Source organism: Corvus cornix, chromosome 1A (assembly GCF_000738735.6).
Source record: "Corvus cornix cornix isolate S_Up_H32 chromosome 1A, ASM73873v5, whole genome shotgun sequence".
Taxonomy (NCBI): domain Eukaryota; kingdom Metazoa; phylum Chordata; class Aves; order Passeriformes; family Corvidae; genus Corvus; species Corvus cornix.
In genome coordinates this window covers 50,994,388-51,013,937 of record NC_047057.1, presented here as the reverse complement: position 1 = coordinate 51,013,937, position 19,550 = coordinate 50,994,388, and the positions used below count along the sequence as shown (strand labels likewise).

The 19,550-nt window shown below is 49.2% G+C and overlaps 1 protein-coding gene and 1 long non-coding RNA gene across 5 annotated transcripts in view; one reads left to right on the top strand and one right to left on the bottom strand.

Moving 5' to 3' along the window:
• Nucleotides 1-661: 661 nt before the first annotated feature.
• Nucleotides 662-18,905, bottom strand: TMPRSS6 (transmembrane serine protease 6). Of its 4 annotated transcripts, none has more exons than XM_019292707.3 (19): nt 18,486-18,905; nt 18,280-18,399; nt 16,478-16,634; nt 16,160-16,302; nt 15,918-15,985; nt 14,493-14,677; nt 11,738-11,779; nt 10,688-10,892; nt 10,217-10,353; nt 9,539-9,651; nt 8,952-9,061; nt 7,730-7,875; nt 6,678-6,776; nt 4,647-4,760; nt 4,245-4,361; nt 3,347-3,515; nt 2,677-2,948; nt 1,860-1,996; nt 662-1,172 (listed from the first exon to the last, which is right to left on the bottom strand). In XM_019292707.3, exons 3-19 carry the CDS (start codon nt 16,623-16,625, stop codon nt 1,014-1,016), a joined length of 2,364 nt encoding a protein of 787 aa, XP_019148252.3. In that variant the 5' UTR covers nt 16,626-16,634; nt 18,280-18,399; nt 18,486-18,905; the 3' UTR covers nt 662-1,013. The 4 variants fall into 4 exon arrangements, 3 of the variants coding, with proteins under 3 accessions (XP_019148252.3, XP_039427303.1, XP_010408844.3); XM_039571369.1 differs by having other exon boundaries at nt 18,537-18,905; XR_002048015.3 differs by lacking the exons at nt 18,280-18,399; nt 18,486-18,905 and adding exons at nt 1,318-1,492; nt 18,181-18,273 and having other exon boundaries at nt 1,082-1,172.
• Nucleotides 18,395-19,550, top strand: part of LOC120411940 — a 13,357-nt gene continuing 12,201 nt past the window's right edge. The window contains exon 1 of the long non-coding RNA XR_005604535.1: nt 18,395-18,475. This is a non-coding gene — a long non-coding RNA (uncharacterized LOC120411940). The remainder of the gene's footprint in view (nt 18,476-19,550) is intronic.

Sequence of the window (19,550 nt, the reverse complement as noted above, 5' to 3'; positions counted from 1 at the left end):
GTGAAAAACATACAAACCTCAAGATAATTTTTAGCAGAGTGAGGCAAACTAGAGCCAAAATAATTCTCAAATTAATTTTATTTCTAATTCCAGAGAGTGGCCAATTGTGTACACACACACACACACACATACACACACACACATATCTTTAGTTAAAATCCAAACCCGCAGCAGTTGCAGTTTAAGCCCTGTGCCCTGAAGCCTTCTCCTTCACCTCCTGGATTACCTGAGATAGGAGATGGAAGCAGTTGAGACGCCCTGATGTTAAAGGTATTTGGAAGGGCCAAGGGAAGGGGATTGGAGTCTACTCCAGCATTTTTACTGGGGGAAGTGCAGCAGTGGAGGTTGGGTGCTGCTCCAGCAGGGAGGCAGGACACGTGCTTGGGGGTGCAATGCTGGACTCATGCCTGGGAGTCAGTGAGACGTGAAGAGTTGCCCGGCTGAGCTGAACAGCACACTGATCAGCACACGCCAGCTAAGAAAAGAAGCAATTAGGGAGATGGAAGAGGAGGAGTGATGGGAGGGGAAGGGGGATGAAGGATAAGCAGCAGGAAGGAAGAGGGAGGCAGATTGATTTCACAGTTACTGGAATCTCTAACTACATCAGTTACATTTTCTTTCAGCAAATGTTCCAGCATAGGACTGTGGCTGAATCACATGGTTCATGGAAAGTTCAACTCCCTTTATTCCTCTTCTCAGAAACCATTGGCTTGGGACTATTGCTGTGTGCCATGTCATTGCCCACAACTCCCCCACCTCCCTCCCTTCCCCCCTCTTTTGGATGGATGGCCTAAAACCCCCTTGGGATGCTCCCTGGGAAGCACTGATGGGGAAGAGGGTCTGCCTGCTTTTCTCTACAATCCCTGCAGCAGCCTTTTTTTAACCCTGTTCAGAAGAGCATCCTGGGTCTGACAACATCCCACACTCTTTTTCTGAGAGGCAAGTGAGCAAGATCAGGAATGAGTGCCATGTGAGTGTAGGTGTGATAGGGAGAAGACAGAGATGCACTTTTCTCAGCTCATGGTTTGGTTCATCCAGCCCAGCACTTGAGTGATCCTGGTGTATACTCCATAATGATTTGCACGTGCACATCCCATTCCCCAGCTGACCAAACCAGCCAGAAACCATCTGCCACTGGGTTCTTTGCAGGCCAGTGGACCTCCAGAATCACCCTAGAAAAAAGAAAAGTAAAATGAAAAGTGATGGTGATCCACCAGGTTCTGCTGCTGCCTGATTATGCCATCTTTGAGCCCCTCTGTATACAGATTCCTGTATCCCCTCAACTCGTGCCTGGGACATCTGCAACATTTCTTGTACCTTAGGTAGACGCCAGAAACAGTGCAAACATCTGACTCATTTATTCCTTCATCGTGCAAATTCCTCCCTCTCAGCCAGGTCCCAAAAAGCTGATTGCTCTACTGATTCCTCTTGCTGTGTATGGCATTTCCAAACATGTGGCAAGCAAGGAAGCTGATGGAATTTAACTGGATTCCTTGAGGGATGGCAGAGAGGAATTCCTTGAGATTGATAGTAATGAAGGAACAGGCGGGTTACTGTGTATGACAGGCGCTAAAGAGGCTGAGGGTGTAAGAGACTGATGTAGTCACCTGACTTGAAAGTGGGAGGTAGAGTGGAGAACAGGCTGAAGTGAGAAAAGAGTATTTTAACTGTATTTGGATCCTGTCTAAGGCAAGGATGCTGGGAAGAAGTGGTCATGAGAGCTTAGATCAGAGGAAGTGTTGGAAAAGGGACCTTATACAGTCTTTTCCCCCTCATTTCAGACTGTGGATTGCATTTATGAGACTTGGGACACATCCCACCACTGGTAGTCACCCCTGATCCCATGACTCCTCTGTCACCTGGCAGGCATCCTTCTTGCCCTGGTAGTAGCCAGCACACAGCATCCTGGGAGTAATCATGTAGTGATAGGCCTCACTGCAGATGTTTTGCTGGATGAGCTGCACGTCCACCTTCTGCAGAACATTGCTGATGTGCCCTGAAAGGTAGAGCACCAAAAGTAGCACAGGTGAGCTACGGTGGAACTTCCCCCAGCCCATGCCTACCTCACTGCATGCTGAAACCTGCCATCGGAATTTCTGTTCTGCTCTCCACTGGCATCACAGTCTCTGACTTTCAGCAGATCACTTTTTCTGCATGGAAGAAGTAAAATTCCCCTTCATTCCTTTCCCTACAAGGATATGTTTTGGGCACTTCATCTTTTGGGACAAGGGGTATTCTGCTTTGGGGAAACCTCTGGGTTGTCAGTCTTGGGTTTGTTTCTCACTGAAATGGTTGTTAAGCTCGTCTGTCTAAGAATACAAACCAGGAGCGTCCAGTTCTGTAAAGTCTCCTGAGTGTTTCCAGTTAGGAAGCAGCTGGAACAAGTCTGTGGGTGGGTGAAGGCGCTAAGTTGACCTGAAGGGCTGTTCTAGTCCTTGGAGGAAGAAACACACACTGTCCCCATATAGATTACCAGACTGTCATGCCTGCCTCTCCAAATGGGGTTTCAGGGCACTCAACAGGTAACTTTGCATAACCTATTATCCAAAATCAAAAGGAGCGAAGAAAGCACAATGTTTTGGGATGAACAGAAACCTCTTGTGCCTACAACACATCTGAACCTATGTTTCTGCCTCAGCACTGCTGCAGTAGGCCACTAAGAGACCTTGAACCTACCACCTTCCTTGAGGGCTCCCCAGCCAGTGATCCAGCAATGAAGGCCAGGTTCAAAGATGTGAGAAGGAGCAGGCAAGCAGATGGGCTGGATTAAGGATGAGATGATCACAGGATGGTCCAGCTGGAGCAGGGCCACATCATAATCATGGCTGTCCTCCTCGTAATAAGGGTGGAGGAAGAGATGGATAACCTTGAAGGACACCTCTGTATGGCCGGTGGCATTTTGCAAGTATTTGCCCAAGTAAACGGTCCAGATGGAGGGGGAGGCCAGCCTGTAGGATGCAGCAGAGGAGCATGGGACCCAAAGGGCAGGCTTTGCAGGTACTGCTATCCCCATCCTAGCACATGCTGACATCTCCATCTTTATGTGGGAACAACGCAAAGCCAAAACAAAGACGGAGCTGTGAAGCATCTTCCACTGTCATTGCCCCCTCAAAGCTGCTCTGTGAATGCCAGCATTGCCCCCTTTTCCCTGCACGCACCCCCAGATAATACTGCATGTATCCATACCCCTTTCTTCAGCTCCAAGCCATGGAGAAGCATGGCTGAGGTCCCAGATGAGGGGTGCAGCTGCCCCATGACATTTTCTCCAGTCAGAAGAGCTTCCAATTATGCATGACATAGAAAGCAATGCAAATCTTTCTATCCAGCACCTCCCCTCTCCATTTACCTCTCATCCTGGAAGCAGTGCGCAGCTGAGACCACCCAGCGGTCAGCAATCAGTGTTCCCCCACAAATGTGGCGGCCCCGAACTTGCAGGCTGGCCTGCCATGGCCACTCCCCTTCCACAGAATTCATACCACCCACAATCCTGCTGAGAGGGGCTTGCATCCCACAGTCTGAGGAGGAGACACAGCAGGTACTTCAGGGAAGGAAGGGAACACGATACACTGTGCCTGCCCTTCCTTTCCTGCTTAGTTATCTGAAGAGTTTGACCTCTAATTGCTTGTCTTACCCAGCCAGCAGATGCTTTATGTACTGTCCAGGATGGGTCTAGTGAGCACTCTCTCCCAGCGTTCCCTACCTCCAGCTGCAGCCTGGGGATGCCTTTGGGGCAGCATGCTGACTGTGCTGCCTGCTGTGCTGTCAGGAAACCCTCCCAGTGATTCACTGCCTACCAAGGCTGCAGAAAACAACAAGTGGGAAAATCAAAACATAAACTCCCTCCCTGCCAGTAGCCATGCAGACATGGGTGATTTTCCTGTCTGGAGCCTTGTACAATGGCATATAAGCCAACACAGTGGTTGAACAGGCAGCCTGTGGGTAGAACCAGGCCTGTGAGACAAGTCTGTCCGGCCTGATGCCTCAGCCTGAAGGGAGAGGCAGGGAGAAGCTGTCCACAGAGCAAGTGCCTGCTCACAGCTCAGCACAGAGTTGGCTCATTGCTGCTGTCCCTGCCACCGCAGGATGGAGCAGGGGCACTGGTACTGTGGGACTGGGGTGGGGAGAAGGTGGTGGAACAAGGGAGGGTGGGCGCTTCTTCTGGGTGGTGGGAAAAGAGGGGGCAACTTGCAGCTACGTGTCTTCCTGCGCCTGCCTGGCTGAGGTGTGGCTGATCATTTCCTCACCACAGTGATTCTCATCAGACAGGTCCTTGCAGTCCGCAGTGGTGTCACACAGGGGGTTGGGTTTCTTCACACAGGTCCCATCTTCACAGCGGTAGGTGAAAGGACTGCAGGGGACCCCTGCAAAAAGGAAGGGAAACCAAGGCTGAGAGAGGACAGCTGGTTGTAGATGCAGCCTGAAGTCCTTTAACTGAGGAGAAAGGGCAGCAGAGAGCTTGGGGGAACTCCATAAATGATGACAGGGAGTTTCCTGAACAAACAAACAGCTCACAAACATTGTGAGGAGGCTGGGCGAGTTACCTCCCAGATGGTGCCCTTATGTCACATGGGGGAAGTACACTACAGACAGCCTTGGCTCGAGCACAGGGGTGGGCATTTGTCATCCCAGCACTGTCCCCTCCCTACCTCCACTGCAGTATTCCTCATCACTCCCGTTGACACAGTCCAGCTGCTGGTTGCAGACCCTGCTGAACTCGATGCAAGTGCTGTCCTCACGGCACTGGAACTTTGCAGGGCACACTGCACAGGAGGGAAGCACATGGGAATCAGGCATGCAAGACAAGGTGTGAGGTCAGGGTCCTAAGTCCTGTAGTCTCTACAGCCTCTTCCCACACCTCATAAGCTGTGCTTAAGACCAGCTCTGGTATAGTGCAGCTGCGTAGCTTTTGCCTGATCTGCATTGTAGGTGTGCCTGGACCCTGTCTTACACTTTGTTGTTGCTGACTTAACTTTTCTTGTCTTGGTCTCAGACCTGCCTCAGCACTATGTACTTGCCTTGAGGTCCATGGACTCCTCAGTTACCACCACCAGTCCTGGTTTGCTTGCCTTGTTAGGGTTTTGTAGGACTGCATCCTGTCTGGTGATGTCACCATTCCTCCTGCCTTGCTGTTACCCTCAGCTCGTGGGTCACAATCCAGCAATGGATTCCGCAGTGTCCATGAGTTCTGCTGGACACTGGAGGATGGAGATGGGCCTAAGCTGCCTGCCCATCGCAGAGTTTGATTTCTGTTTACAGATTTCCATAGCAGGAACTGTTCTGTTTGTGTGTACCATTTTCTTACTGCAGTGACTATGATTTCTTCATTAATAGCATGAAGCTTCTAGATGACTAAAGGCACATGAAGGTCTGAGACATCCTGAACTTTGATGTTAAAGACAGGGACTGTTCCATATAGACATAGAGTGAATAATCAGAGATGCACCAGTGGCAAGAGTACGAGAAAGGAAGAAATAATAATGTCTCTATTTTCTTTTTCAAATATAAAGTGATGTTTGAAAACACTGAGAAAGTGTGGGGTTTCTGTCAGTCTTGGTCTGTGTCAGCCTGTGGAACTGAATGACACGATATCCCTGGGGCCAAGGAGCTACTGGGATTCAAGAAAGGATTAGATATTCATAAGGATGCAAAGGTATCCATGTCTACAGGAGGGAAGCATGCAAACTGTGATGTCAGATAGCTGGATGATGGGACAGAGCACAATATCAGCAAGACTGCAGACAATACAAAACCCAACTTTGGTAATCCTGTGAGAGCTCTCACATTTCTAGCATTGAATTAAAGCTTCCTTGAGAAATATTTCTCCTTCCTTTGACTTTAGACTTTTCCTAGACCTTCCTCTGAATCTTTCAAAATTGGCCACTGTCTCCAGTGGTTCAGGGCTCTTTATCTGTAAAAAAACATCTGTAGGAAACAACTAATGAAAAGTTAGTGGTGGCAGCAATATGATGAGCCCCCCATCACACCAGAGATGAGAGAACAGACGAATTAGGTGTTATGTCTAAGCCTGCATCACTGTTCCTATGAGAATGGGGCTCTGCAGGAGTTCTGAGATGCTAAGGATGGAGTCTGCATCAGCACTAACTGCTTTTGGCATGAAGAACTGACTGAGGCTGATCAAGGACTTTGATGTTCCCAGTCAGTAACTGGGGCAAAATATGTGAGTGAGGATTTGTACAGATTAAGTGTCACAAATGGCCTGGGGGGAAAGAGGAGACAGAAGGGCAGACGGTGGGCTTGGGGAAGTGTGAATGGGGAGGGGGATGCTGAGTGGTGTGACAGCAGAGGGGGCTGTAGGCCAGGGCTGATGTTGGTTGTAGCCTGAGTGGGAGGAAAGCAGGACAAGGTGGGGGACTGCTTGGGCAGAGGACTTCTTTCAGGCTGCCTGGAACTCTTGGTGCTCTTGGCTACTAGGGGACTCTCTTGGGAAGGCTGTGCTGTGACAGGAGCCAGAAGCATTACTGCTCCTTCCAGAGCAGGCTAAAGCCATACAGCAGTGGGATGAGACTTCTAAGGGCACAGAGGTTTAAGCTCCTGAAGTTGAGGTACAAGGCTGTGCCTCGGCCAACCAAATCCTCCCCATCCCTCCCTACCCTTGGAGGAGTGAGGGGCTGTGTCTTGCTGAGACCAGGGACCAGTGGGGAGAAGAAATCACTCACCACAATTTCTCTCATCCAGTCCATTGGGGCAATCTTTGATCCCATCACAGGCTGGGACGCACAAACCGTTCACCAAACACAGGAACTCCCCAGGACAGGCTGTGAAATTACCAAAAGAGAGTAATCAGTCGCCAGTGACTGGAAACTTCCCGGCAACAGAGCACCATGGCTTGAAAACAAAGTGCAGAGTTGCACACCCTCCTGACCACACAAGCGTTGCTGCAGTGTGCTGGCAGCACTCACTGCACTCCCCAAAATCTGCCACGTCATCTGCTCTTGACAGGGGCATATGGAGCCAGGCTATGCACCAGGGGAAAGAGGGCTTTCCGTGTTTCACATTGTACCAATGGGCAATATCCAGGATAACCCCCTGTCTGGCACGCCATACCTCGGGGTCATTGCAGTTTCATGTCTCCTGAATGCCACGGGAAAGCTGAAACAGACTCTTTGGAGCTGTGATCAAAACTTACGTGGGACCTTGAAGGGGTTGCTGTTAGACAGGTTGACAGGTGCATGTATTCAGGGACTGGTGTGCATTACTGGCACCCTTTAGGAGGGAGATGGTGAAGCCTTGGAAAGACAGACTGTGGGTGGCATTTGCATATGTGTGTATTTGTGTGCGGTTTTATTTATGTCTTGTTTGCACGGATTCCAAGGTGAGCAGGAAACAGCTCTCTCTAAGAGATCTTGTAATCAAAATTTAGCAACAAATATTGCTTCAAGCAGAGGTGCTTTCTCCTTGAATTCCCAAGGCCAGCCCGTGATATTGACATGAGGGTAAGATTTTAAGCAGCTTTGTGACCTTGGGTTTTGTTGCATGGATGCTCTAGCCACAAGAGGCAGGGCCACATGTGCAGAAGCAGCTTTGCACATAATTGCCTCTTCTTTTGGGGTCATCACTGGTGTCACTGGTTTGTGAGCATCTTCCTGAATGGTGGATGGCACCTAGGGTTCCTGGGCTGTGCCTTGTGTTTCTCCTGGCACAAGCCAAGTGCAGAGGGGTTGCTGGTCCCCACCACCCCACTAAGGAGCAGGGAAGAACCTGAGCTTACGGTCAGATTGCTTGTACAGGCTGTAAGCTGCCTGTACGCCAGGGCCGGTTAAGGAGATCTGCGAGGTGAAGGTGATGGTGATGTCAGCAGAAGATGTGACTGGGATCCTCTCAGCGTAGGCTTGCAGGGTCCGCAGGCCACACAACCTGAGGGGAAACACAGGCGGGGTGGCTTGGAGAGGGAGGCAGGAGACAGAGCAGGGCAAGGGGGCTCAGAGGGGCTGGGGTGGGAAGGGGGTCACACAGACTGGGTGCTGTGGGGAAACCAGGAATACAAAATGCCTTCAGTGTAAGTGAGATACAGAGTCCAGAGCGACCCTCCTATCTTTGCATATTTCCCACTTTCTGGCAAGCACTGAGATCTGGCCATGCAAAGCAGTTTAGTTCTTAGAATTTAAGAAGATTCTCCTTTGTCATCTTCCCGAAGAAGCCATGTTGTAGAAACTGTGGCACTGACAGTTTAAGAGAGGAAGGCAGGGAGAGAAAAAGTGGAAATCCTAAGCCAGGGTAACATAACCTCTTGATCAGACCCTTCATAGGAAAACAAGTTACCTCCACAGGAACCATGGAGAAGGCACTAATGAGATGGGTCGGGGGAGGTTTTGGAGGGAAACAGGTAATTTTACAGTTAGTGGGAGGAAACCCAAAAGCTGTAGGTCCATCTATCTCAGAGCTTGCTTTGAGGAGAGGGGAGCACAACAACTTCTCCATCCTTTGCACCCAGGTAGTGGTGAGCAGCAGGCCCAGCTACATATGGATGCTAATTGTGGGAAGTCCTGCAGGGGAAGTGGCTGCAGTCAAAGCAGGAGGATATGGAGCTAAAGGGAAGATTTGTACGGAGGTGGATGCAAGGCAATGGCACACACAGATAATATTGCAGAGGTGGTGACAGGCAGATTTGCAAACACAGGAGACGTGGGAGGACACCAAGGTTACACACAGAGGAGAAAACTAAGAAGCCTGATGCAAACAGCAAGACAGGGAAAGCAGGTTGGTAGCTCGAAGCAAATCTGCAAGAAATGTGTTCACTGGAGAGAGAGTGAACAAGACGAGCAGAAAAGCAGGAGGCACCAGCACCAAGAGTGGCCACTGAGCGCAGCTCAGTGTGTGGCTCTTCTTCTTCAAATACGGTGACTGAAGTGAGCAGGGAACCTGCAGAGGTTTAATCCCAGTTTTATCCCAGGTGGGAAGTGAGAGACAGAAACCAGGACCCCACCACACACCTTCTGTTCTGAATTATCCACTGGCCTTGGGTACAGGGCAGGTCATGCTTCTGTCTGCTGAGTGCGTAGGCGTCGAACCAGAGGGTGACCCCATAGTCGAGGGATGGGACCTGCAGACAAGGGGGTGCAGAGCAGAGGGCAGATGGCTCCCAGGAGCGTTACAGCACACTCCGTAAGTCAGAAATGAGCAGAGCAAATGAGAAGGCCAGACTTATCTGGCCACATTGCAGGTCAGAAAGAAGCACCCTCTAAGCTGGAGCTGTGCCACAGCCCAGGGTGCCTCTGCTGCTGGTGTCAAAGCCTGGCAATTCCTCTCAATTCCTATCAATGTGGTTCTGTTTTGAAGAACTCTTCTGGAGATCAGGTTTCAGATTCCTCCTCAGCTATGGCATCTCTGTGCTGGTATGCAATATTAGACTCCTTCTCCTTCAGAAACACACCTTATGTGGAGGTTGGGCAGGCTGCCACCCTCTGCTTGCTTCTCATGATGATCTGACTGAGAGCCCTGGCTGTACCCCCCACAATGTGCAGAGTGCTGCCTGGGTTTTGGGGATGGGATGGATGCTCTTGTGGGAGCTGGCTCTTACCATCATGTGCCAGGTGCACTGCGTGTTGGGCGAGTAGTAGCTGGGGTAGTGTGGGGTGCCGATCTTCCCCTGCAACTCCAGGCTCTCCCGCAGAGTTATGTTCACTTCACAAGCTGTAAATACAGACATTCAAAGCCCTGCTCTCTGTCAGCTCAGCCTCATCCCGGGGAGGCCATGTATCCAGCCCACTGGAGGAGAGAAGGGACTCTAAGGCCTGATGCCAAAGGTGACTGGGGTGCTGTGCTGTCTCCCTTCAAGCAGCCATTTCTACCCAGCAACCTTTGTAGCCTCCCCCTCTTGTCCAGAGAAATGTAATGGTAATGTATTTTGCTGTCTTAGTGTCTTATGTTAGATTGACATTCATCTACAAGCGCGTGTGGATGCGATGTCCAGGCCACATCTGGTCTGTCCATGCGTGAGAGCTTGGCCTTCTCCTAAAGCATCACAGTCACTCAGGTGCTGCGTGCCAGCCCCTGAGCTGTAAAGTCTCAAGCCACATGCTAGTGTATGAGTCCAAGCAAGGCAGGAACATGTAACCTGCCTTTTACTGACCACCCTTGCAATCCAGAGGGAATTCTGCCCCTAGTAGGGATGCAGGACCTCCAGGAGCTCTGATACTGCAGGAGATAACCCGTATTCTCCTTGTAACTACAGCCACCCTCCTCCAGCCTTCCTCACCTTCGAGGGGCACCGCCTGTGCTGAGAGGATGAAGGGGTCATAGTAGCTGTACATGGCTTTTTTCCACACAATGGACATGACAGGGCCAGATGAAAGGACTTCCACGATGGGCTCCTGCCGGCTGCAGCCATAGATCCTCAGGGGAAAGAGATAAAAGGATGGGAGTGAAGCAAGCAATAAACAAATAAAAGAGAAGTACGAGAAAGAGAGACAATGGAGATCTGTGTTATCCACACACAGCAGTTGTGAGGCACTGACTGAACCAAACAAAGGGCCAACAGCGACAGCTCCTGCTGCATGGCTGTGCGAGACATATCCCACATCAGTGACTTCAGCTCATCAGCAACAGGCAGGTTGTATATCAAAGAGAACCTCCTCTGATGTACTCTTGACACCTTCCCCTGCTGTGGTGTGTCGTGCCATCCTGCCTGCCTTCCCCAGCGTGTTCTCCCTGCTCGGGAGCTACCTACGAGGTGATGAGGTGTTTCTCCAGGGGCCCGGCTGCATCGTACATTGCCAGGCGGTCCCTGCAGTCAGGCAGAGTCCACTCCAGGCGTAGCTTGATCATGTAGCCCTTGAGGCCATGGAGGTGCCAAAGACAACTGGAGGCCAGGTAGTCAGGGCCCTCCAGCCTTAGGATGTCATCCTCCTGGACATAGCTGTACCTGTAGCAACCTGAAACAGAGGTGGTTGTAAGGGAAATTAAGATATGGGACTGTCACTTGGTACATCAGCGTAAGCCCTGTTTTAGGGTAAGGCTGACTCATCCCAGTGGTCTCGGTTTACTTTTACGTATGTTGTGGTGGCACTGATCCTTTCGTACCATTGCCCCAGTTTCTCTTTCTGTAAGAACGGTCCCCTTTTCCTTGGTTAAGCTAATACTACCTCAGGCTTTAAATATCAGCACAGCACAGTTATCTTCCACTGGCTTTAGGTTACGTTTTTACTTCTTTCTCCTCTCAGCCCTATATTCTTCCTGGCTTTACATCTCCCTCATCTGAATTCCAGGTTTCAGAAGACTTTCACACCAGGACTTTTGAGTAAATGTCAGCTTAAAGGTGAGCTTCTAATAGCACATCTAATGCAAGCTGCTAGACAGAGAACTCACAACACTGCCTGAAATTACTAAAAGCATCTTCAAACATTGCCAAGACAACAGACTCCTAAATGAGGCACATCCAGCGCAGAGCCACACAGGAAATCCCCACCCCACTCAGCAGTATTGCATGAGGCCTGGAATTAGCAGTGTGGTACCAGTACACCAAGCTATTTCACAGTTCTCATTAGGAGGGAGTCTGAGGTGGCTGCATTGCCCCTGGCAGCTGGTATCTCTGCCCAGAGCCATCCAGTACATAGCAGTCATGTAGTTTGGATCTGGACAAGCAGCAGCACTGGTGCTCCCCTGCTCCTACTCCCCTTCCCAGGATTTACAACTCCAGGAGGCAGATAAGTTTTCTGTCCCCTGTGAAAATCCCTCCCATAAAGTCACGAACTCAAAAGGAAAGGAAAAGGTAGCCTACCCAGAGTGGATTTCAGCACTACTATGTCTTTCACACTGGATTCTGTTAGAAAAAAAATATATAAAGGAAGATAAACAAAAGCATAAACTGGATAAAAAAAGATAATCTGATAACCTAGCATGGCAGGTGAGGACTCCCTTCCTTCCTCACGTAACTGGCTCACTTACAACTTCAGCATGGGGCATCCTGCAGCTACCCCTCTGTCAGCTCTCAGGGACCTGTTTCAGTCCTGCCTTCCCCAACCCATTTCTCTGGGAAATTTCTCTGCCCCTGACCCACATCTGGCAGCCCTAATTCATGCTTTCCAGCCCACCATGGGCTTCTCTGCCTTTTTTCCTGGCCCATTTTTGTGTGCTGTTCTGGGACCTCTTCCTCTCCCCAGGAGAGCTGGCATTGCTTCAGGCAGTCATCCCCCTCCTCTGCCAGCCACATCACAGGGCACAATCCCACTTCCCAGAGCCTTCACCATCTGCTGTCCCAGTTTAAAGAGTGCCCAAACACATGGGAGCTACTGAGGGTGGAGAAGGAGTCCTCTTTTGATGACCACTCTGCAATGGGCTACTTGACATCCTTATAGAGTCCACCTTTGGAGCAGGGAGTTGCAGAGAAAGAGACCAGCAAGGGCTACAAATCTGTGCAAAATACTCACGGGGTGGACAACACTTTAAGAGACCTGGGCTTTTCTCCAGCCTCCCAGCTGAACTGGAATCAGCCAGAGATCAGGTGCTACTGGGAATAATTGCCAAAATAAAAGGCACTGTGAGGTCAGCTGGGTGTGAGGACTGTTGTTGGGGGTATGCCTAGGTCAGGGCTTTGGCCTGCTGTAGTTTCTAAGCAATTCTATGGGGAGAGATGAGTGGTTTTGTCATAGGAAAAACAGATGTTGTGGAAAAGAGGATCCTGCAGGCATAAGGCAGGATCCTAGCGAAGCTCATGTGCTGTAGGGAATGGTTTGTGCAGAACTGGTAGTAAGTACTCTTTTATCTGAAGGTAATAAACCCGAGTTCCTGAAAAACGAAGTCCTGAAAGACTTTTGGGGAAGAGGGGAGCTGTGTTACTGGGGTGAGTGTGCCTGTTAGTAATAAGTAAAGCACTGGAGAGGTTCCTGTGCTACTCAGTGGTTTGCAGCTCTGTGTCTCAAGGCAGAGTGAATGTTTAGAGCTGAGCAACCCGGCAAGAGTCTGTCAGGAAGCAATGAAGTGCTAATGACCTGCTATGAGCTAGCTGTTTTTTCACTCTAACTGTACAGGGCAAATGAAACCAGAGGTTAAGCCATTGGCTGGAGGTCACCCTGGCTCAGCAGTATAAGAAGTTTCTGGCTTTTGTCTCAGTTATCAGACTGTACTTCTGACTGGAGAGGGAGGTGGAAAGGACTAGGGAAAGCAGAAGGAGCGGGATAAACCACAACTGGTGTGTTAAGTCCAAAATAGAAAGAAGTGTGGTCTGCTGAAATGAATAAAACAGTGAAACAGATGCAAAGTAAGTAAGAGGGAACTGGGAACAGCTAAAATTATGGCACCATCATTTTTATTTGTTTATGAGTTGCATTATGAAGTGAGCAAATAAAATGAAAATCCTAGATGAGCTGACTTGGAAGGATTCAGCATATTTCCTTGTGATATCTTTGTTAAGAAAGTTCGTTTAAATTGGCTGAGCATAGGGTCTGGTATGCTGGAAACAAATCATAAGTAGAAATAAGGAACTAATGGTAACTGTGGGAGGAGATGTCTTGATGAGATGCCAATGCAGCTTCTGACTAGGGTCTTAAAATGATTGTCTGGATGAGGGAGGGAAAATCATTTAGAGGAAATTGAATTTTCTTTATGGACACCAAAAAATGACCCACAAAACAATTGGGATGTGGGGGTAAAAGGTAAAGGAGGTATCTGTAGGATATAATAAAAGAAGCTTTATCTTAGAATAATGCAAGATAGCATGTCTAGGAAAAAAGAAGAAACCAACTTGGAGATGTAACATCTCATGGGAAGAAGAAACTTGGAAATAGGAGTCCCAAGAGGAGATAATAAACACAGTGTATTTTAAAACCTGGGAGATTTGGGACTCTGTAAGAGGGATCAGACCAGGCTGACAAGTTAAGCCTCATTATAAAGATCATTATAAATATAAATTCCATTGGACTTGTATGCATTGACTATAGCTACATCCCTAGTCCTTTACCTAACACTTACTTTAGACCAGTTTTGCATGGGTGGCTTTTTAAACAGGCTGTGACCTTCACTGTGGGCAGCAATAAATAATCCTTAAAATCATACGTCAAGAACTGAAGTGACAATGATGCTTTGTCTCAGAGGAAGACTTAGTGGTGACTCAGATATGTTGCTTTTGTTCTCTCTATCAAATAGTCTGGAATAATCTCCCAAAGGAAAGCAGGAAACCTAAATGCTCTCTATTTTCAAGCTGAGCTGATCAAAGTCATGACCTGTCTAAGATCTTGCTCTACAGAAGCCAAAGCTGATGGCTGAAAAAAAAAATTACCTATCTGATCATGGTCAGGTGCATCTCCAATAATTTTAATCCTTCAAAGGAATTTTTTTTTTTTTTTAACATCAAACTTCAGTTTTTTTCTATCAGGAAAAAATGTGAGTAATTGTATCTCCTGATCCTTACTATTTCCCTCATCCTCTTCAAATTTTTTCTGTCTCCTTCAATAGTGAATCCTGGCCTTTTCTCCTAACATTATACATTGTGGAGCATTTCTGAGTGCTCAGGCCACAGCTGGGCAGCTGGTACTTACCCAGGAGAACCAGAGAGTCTGGGTTGACCCTGTACTCCGTCTGGTAGGACAGGCTGCCTGAGCTGTTGAAGCTGGTGGAGAGCTCTTGGTGGAGCACTGTGTTTACCCTCTCAGCAGTTGCTTCCTTCTGCTGACTCTCAGGGATTTGGAGGGTGAACCAGAAGAAGAAGGTCAGGGCTCCCCCCCTAACAGAGAAATAGCATGTGAAATATTCTTGCTCTTCATCTCCAGAATTACTGGAGAGAAAAACCCGGGAGATTAACCCTCCCCACTGTTTTTCCACAATCAGACACATTTGTGTAGACTTTCCAGTTCTGCTGCTGTGACCCAGAGGAACCTCTTTGAGTGGGGCAGGAGAGCTGCAATGTCCATGGTGTGGTGAGTCAATGCTCGGTGCTTTATCGGAAGAAGCCTTTCTATGCCATCTGGCTTTAGTGATGACCATATGAGCTCAAATTAATGTGGTAATTAATCAAAACTAGTCTAATGAGTAGTCTAATTTCAGGTAGAAATGACCTTTGAGTACTACTGACCAGGGGTTGAAAATAAAAGCCCAAGACTTTGTCTCATCTCCCAGTGGTGACAAGTGGATGATTTATGACCAGGAACCTTACCACAACCCATTAATGCTGGGCAGGCTAAAGCTGCAGGAGACTGTGACTGGGAAAGTTCTGTTCAACCAGCTGGCAGAGAAAATTGGCTGGGGGAGGGCAAGGAGATGTTGAAACACATCTTTGTTCAATAAAAGGCTGGAGGAAGATGTGCAAGCGAAACACTTCTTTCCCCAGTTGAAAATGGAATCACATCAAAGCTGGAATGTTCCTCAGGTGAAGGACTGATTTAGGGGTGTGGTTTTCATAGGAAAAAAATCAGAAGCAAATGACCATCAGTCTGGAAATTATTTCTGCTATCCTGATCTACTGTTATGACCTGCAAAGCTGTAGTCCCACATCTGTCCCATTCCACTGTTATCCTGTTCCCAGGTGGTCCATGCTTCTTGGCAGGAATAACTTTTTCATGGTGCATTCTGGCCTCTCCCTTCTGGTGCCTAGAGTCAGGCCATAAAATAGCTTTCTTGAATTAGACAAATCAGTTTCCAGCTGCTTAGTTTCTACTGACAATGCCAAGACAAATTTTTTTTTAATCTCTTCCCAATGATTTTTTTTTTTGCTCTCTTGAACTTTTGCCTCACTGAAAAATTTCTCAGTTTTGGCTTTTCATCTTGACCTGGGATAAACAGGGACATCAAAATATCCCCAGCTCTGTTATGCTGAAATCATTCTGAATCTGGACTGTCCAGCCTAGCCTGGAGCTCATGGAAGGGACTGCAGAAGTTTGTCATGGGCAGATTTCAGTGAAACCAGAGTACAGTTTACTGGAAGCTTTCACACACAAACAGGCAAATATGCTGTGGATGCTACTCACCCAAAGGCATACACCGTGCTCGAGTTGTAGTATCGACCCAGCTCTGTGGCACGAATCAGTTCCTTCAGCTGCAATGAGAATGTCGTCTGAGAACTACAGTGCAATGTTAGAGTGCCTGATCTGATGTTTCATCCCTCTTGCCATACAGGCAAGTGTGCCCTTGGATGGGGGTGCCTTACCCCTTCCTCATTCTACTGACTGAGCAGCCTCAGGGCTGGCTCCGCTCATGAAACTGCCCTCACCATGTTCTGGAGCTTAGCTGACTCCACCCAGAAGGCTCTGGACTCCACCTGCCCGAGGTCCGGGGAGTACCGGCGGTTGAGGACCTGGAGGCTGCCACAGTAAAACTGCAGGACAGATGGCTCCAGGTGCCATGGTCTGTAGTCTGCCAAGAGAAGACACTACTGAGTTACCTCAGTGATACATAGGAAACAGGGGGTTACCCATGTTTATGACTACCCAAAGATCCCCCAGAGTCACCAATGTGCTTCAGGCTGGGCATTGCTTTGACTATCCCCCATCCACCTCCTGCAGGGGGAAAAAAACCTGTGAATTTTTACCTAGGAAATACCAGGTGGCTGCAGCAGCTCCAGCCAGCACAAGAAAGGCTATCCCAAGGGGCACATAGCGGAGGCAGCGACGTGAGTTAGTCTCTGATTTGTCATTTGAGAGCGAGCTGGAGTCTTCCTCCTGTTCCTCGGCCTCCATCAGGCGCGTCTGGTGACACAGCATGCCAAAGTCAGGCTGGTTTTTCTGTTTCCCTTTACACCCTCTCTGGAGGTGTTATGCCAAATCTGTCCTCCTCTCCCAAGATCTACAGCCCCAAGAGATGACTGTGCAAACCATGAAAGACTTTGCTCAAAGCAAATGTGGGTAAAACTGCTAAATCAGTGGGATACAGGCTTCCAGGACACTGTCCTGTCTACATCTCTTGGCAATCCCTCAGTTTTCAAAGGCATTCTCTGGGTTTTGCCTCTGTCAAAACCGCAAATGAGTACAATAATGAATTCCTCTGAATACAAAAGTGTTGTCCCCCAGGCTGGGAATTGTTTTAAAACTGGTATTTTATTGATCTAGAAATCGATGCAGAAGAAAACCTGTGACCTGAAATGTGAGCAAAAGTTGCATGATCCAGCCACAGCCTGGGAGCCTGAAGTTGCACTTTGCCTGCCATGCCATTTTTATCTTGATCCCTAAAAGTAAGCAAACCTTGCCATTCCCACCAGACCGTGTGTTCCCAGGCAAAGCCAATGCTGGCACTGGCTCAATAGCTGAGCTAATGAGAAGAGAGCACCTGAGTTACATTCAGCCCTTCACCACCCTCTGCCTGTGCCAGGGGACACCTTCTGTTTTCCTTTACCCCACATCTCCCCCAGGCTGCTTCTTTTGCTTCTTCCTGACTGCATCCCTTCTGTCAGCCTCACACTCTGAGGATAAGAAATACCTTTGCCTGACAGAGCCACACTAATACTGGTTTTGTCACCCATTTTCCTCCTCCTTTCCCCTGCCACCACGCAGTGCATGCCTGCCCTCAAAGGCTTTCTGCATTTCTGTTTTGGAGGGAAAAGGGATGTGAATGCATCTGCATGGGAGGACACAGAAGTCTTGTGGAATGCTTGTGTCCTGTCTGTGTGTCTGTGAGTCATCTTTGTGCCCAGTGGTGCACGTGAACCTGGGGAGAGGAGTGCATGGGAGGGACTTGCTACAGCTGAGGGAAGAGGTGGCTGGCCTCATGTGCATTTTAGCCCATGTGGATGCCACTGAGCATCACCTGATAAGGGTGAGTGGGCTTTTCAGCCTCCTCCCCACCAGTTGCAGAGCCCCAAGCCCTCCAGGCTGCCTTGCAACATGGAAACACATTTGCAGAGTGTAAGCACCAGGTAACTCACTCCAGAGCATTATGCCCAGCCTGGTGAACACCCCCACCCGGACAAGCGGTCACACATCCACTTGCTGTAACACACCCTTCCAGAGAGGAGGGTGGCACTAACAGGCCCAGCACAGACTGCCCTCCCTCGCTCCTTCTGGGGCATCTTTCTGCACAGCCTCTGGGAAGGATCTGCTCCCCAAGGAGCCAAGTTGGGTAGTCCAGGAGGGCAAGGGCACTTCTCCGCTACCACAGCATCCCTTCAGAAACAGCAGGCATAAGCACACAACCGCAGATGGAGGGGCAGGGGAGGGAGGGCAGGAAGCAGCAGAAGAGCCTCTTTGTTAGTAGATTTGGTGGCAGGCACTGGGGTTTCCCCCAGAGCTGCAGACCTACCTCTAAAGCCTGCTGCTGCCTGTGAGACCTGGCCCACACCCCTAGGCAAGCCAGCTCACACCTGCAGGGAGAGCGGGAGAAAGCAGGACGTCTATTTACCCAGCTCAAGGTCTCCTCAGTGATCAATAACCCCGTGCCATGTCCCTTCAGCTCGGCCTTTGTCCTGCACCGTCCTGCCGCAGTGGGTCAGCGTACCCTGCACGATGGCTTTTTCCTTTTCTGAAATTGAGGGTTTGGAGGCTTAAAGTGGGAGAAGATCTGCAGGCTGAGCAGGGGAAGTCCAGAAAAAGTCAAGGTAGGAGCACCTTCAGCTGTGCAGAGAAGAGCAACCCAGGAGACGGGTGCAGATCGCTTACGTTGTCCTCCTCGGGGGACAAGGAGTTGCTGAGCAACTGCTGTATTTCTTAGGCACCCTCTTTGATCTCATCGGTGTGTGCTCCCCTGCACAGGGATGGAGCAGATGCTGGCTGGCAGGTGTAGATGGCTGGAAAGAGGGAAGACAGCAGTAGACAGTGGGTCTGGTTGCCACAGTGTTCAGGCGGATGAAAGCAAAGCACAGTGCCTCTCAGTGCCAGCCTCAGAGACTCGCTCTTGTCTGCTTGCAATTCCCGCTGCCCACTCTCCTGACACGGGGCTCCCCACACTCAGCTGCACCACCACTTATGCCTCCCTGCAGCATCTGCTATTCTTCCAGCCCCAGGTCCTCCTTCTCAGCTACTTTTCCTACACAACCTTCTGCTTGCAGTCCTGCAGGTCTGTATGTGCCCCTTTGTTTTTCACAAAAAGAAGAGACACCGCAGCTAGAGCAGAGTAAACAGAGTTATTCTGTCAATAAATGGGTGACTCCTGACCCAGGGCTGAGCTCCAGCCAGTGACATCGACCTGGGGTTGAGCTCATTTGAGCCAGGGCTCACTTGGGCTCATTTTGGCAGCTGGGCAGGGATAGATATTTTCAGCTCTGCCACTGGACCAGGTTTTGTCTGGGAGTGCATGAAGACCAAAAGCCATTGCTGTAGTTGCCTCATGGTGGATTTTAGTAGATAAACATTAAATGTAGATAGAATGCTGTAGTGTTTGACTGGGAATGCTTTCAGAACTTCTCAAGAGATTTGAGACCTGGTTTCACTTAAAAAAGTTACTTTGAACTAGAATTTCCACAGATAATGAGTGACTAGCTGCATCTTTAGGCACACATGTATTCATATACAGCTTTTCTGAGTTTATGCTATGAGGGCTTGCCACAGTGGGTCAGAACCTATCTGAGGGTATTTCTCAGTGCCAAAGACCTTACTTTTTTGAATTAAATTTTCCTGGAAAGAAGAATCGTCCTTCTCTGGTGTTTTCAGCAGAACAAAAAAATGCAGAATCTC

What these genes read in the sequence shown, in the direction of transcription:
- TMPRSS6 (XM_019292707.3), bottom strand. Translation starts at nt 16,625, where the DNA reads ATGGAGGCCGAGGAACAGGAGGAAGACTCCAGCTCGCTCTCAAATGAC. An exon ending in ACTGGATGAGAGAAATTGTG is followed by an intron (nt 4,761 to 6,677) that starts GTGAGTGATTTC and finishes CCTCCTGTGCAG; the next exon opens with TGTGCCCTGCAAAGTTCCAG. An exon ending in GTCTGATGAGAATCACTGTG is followed by an intron (nt 3,516 to 4,244) that starts GTGAGGAAATGA and finishes TCTCCTCCTCAG; the next exon opens with ACTGTGGGATGCAAGCCCCT.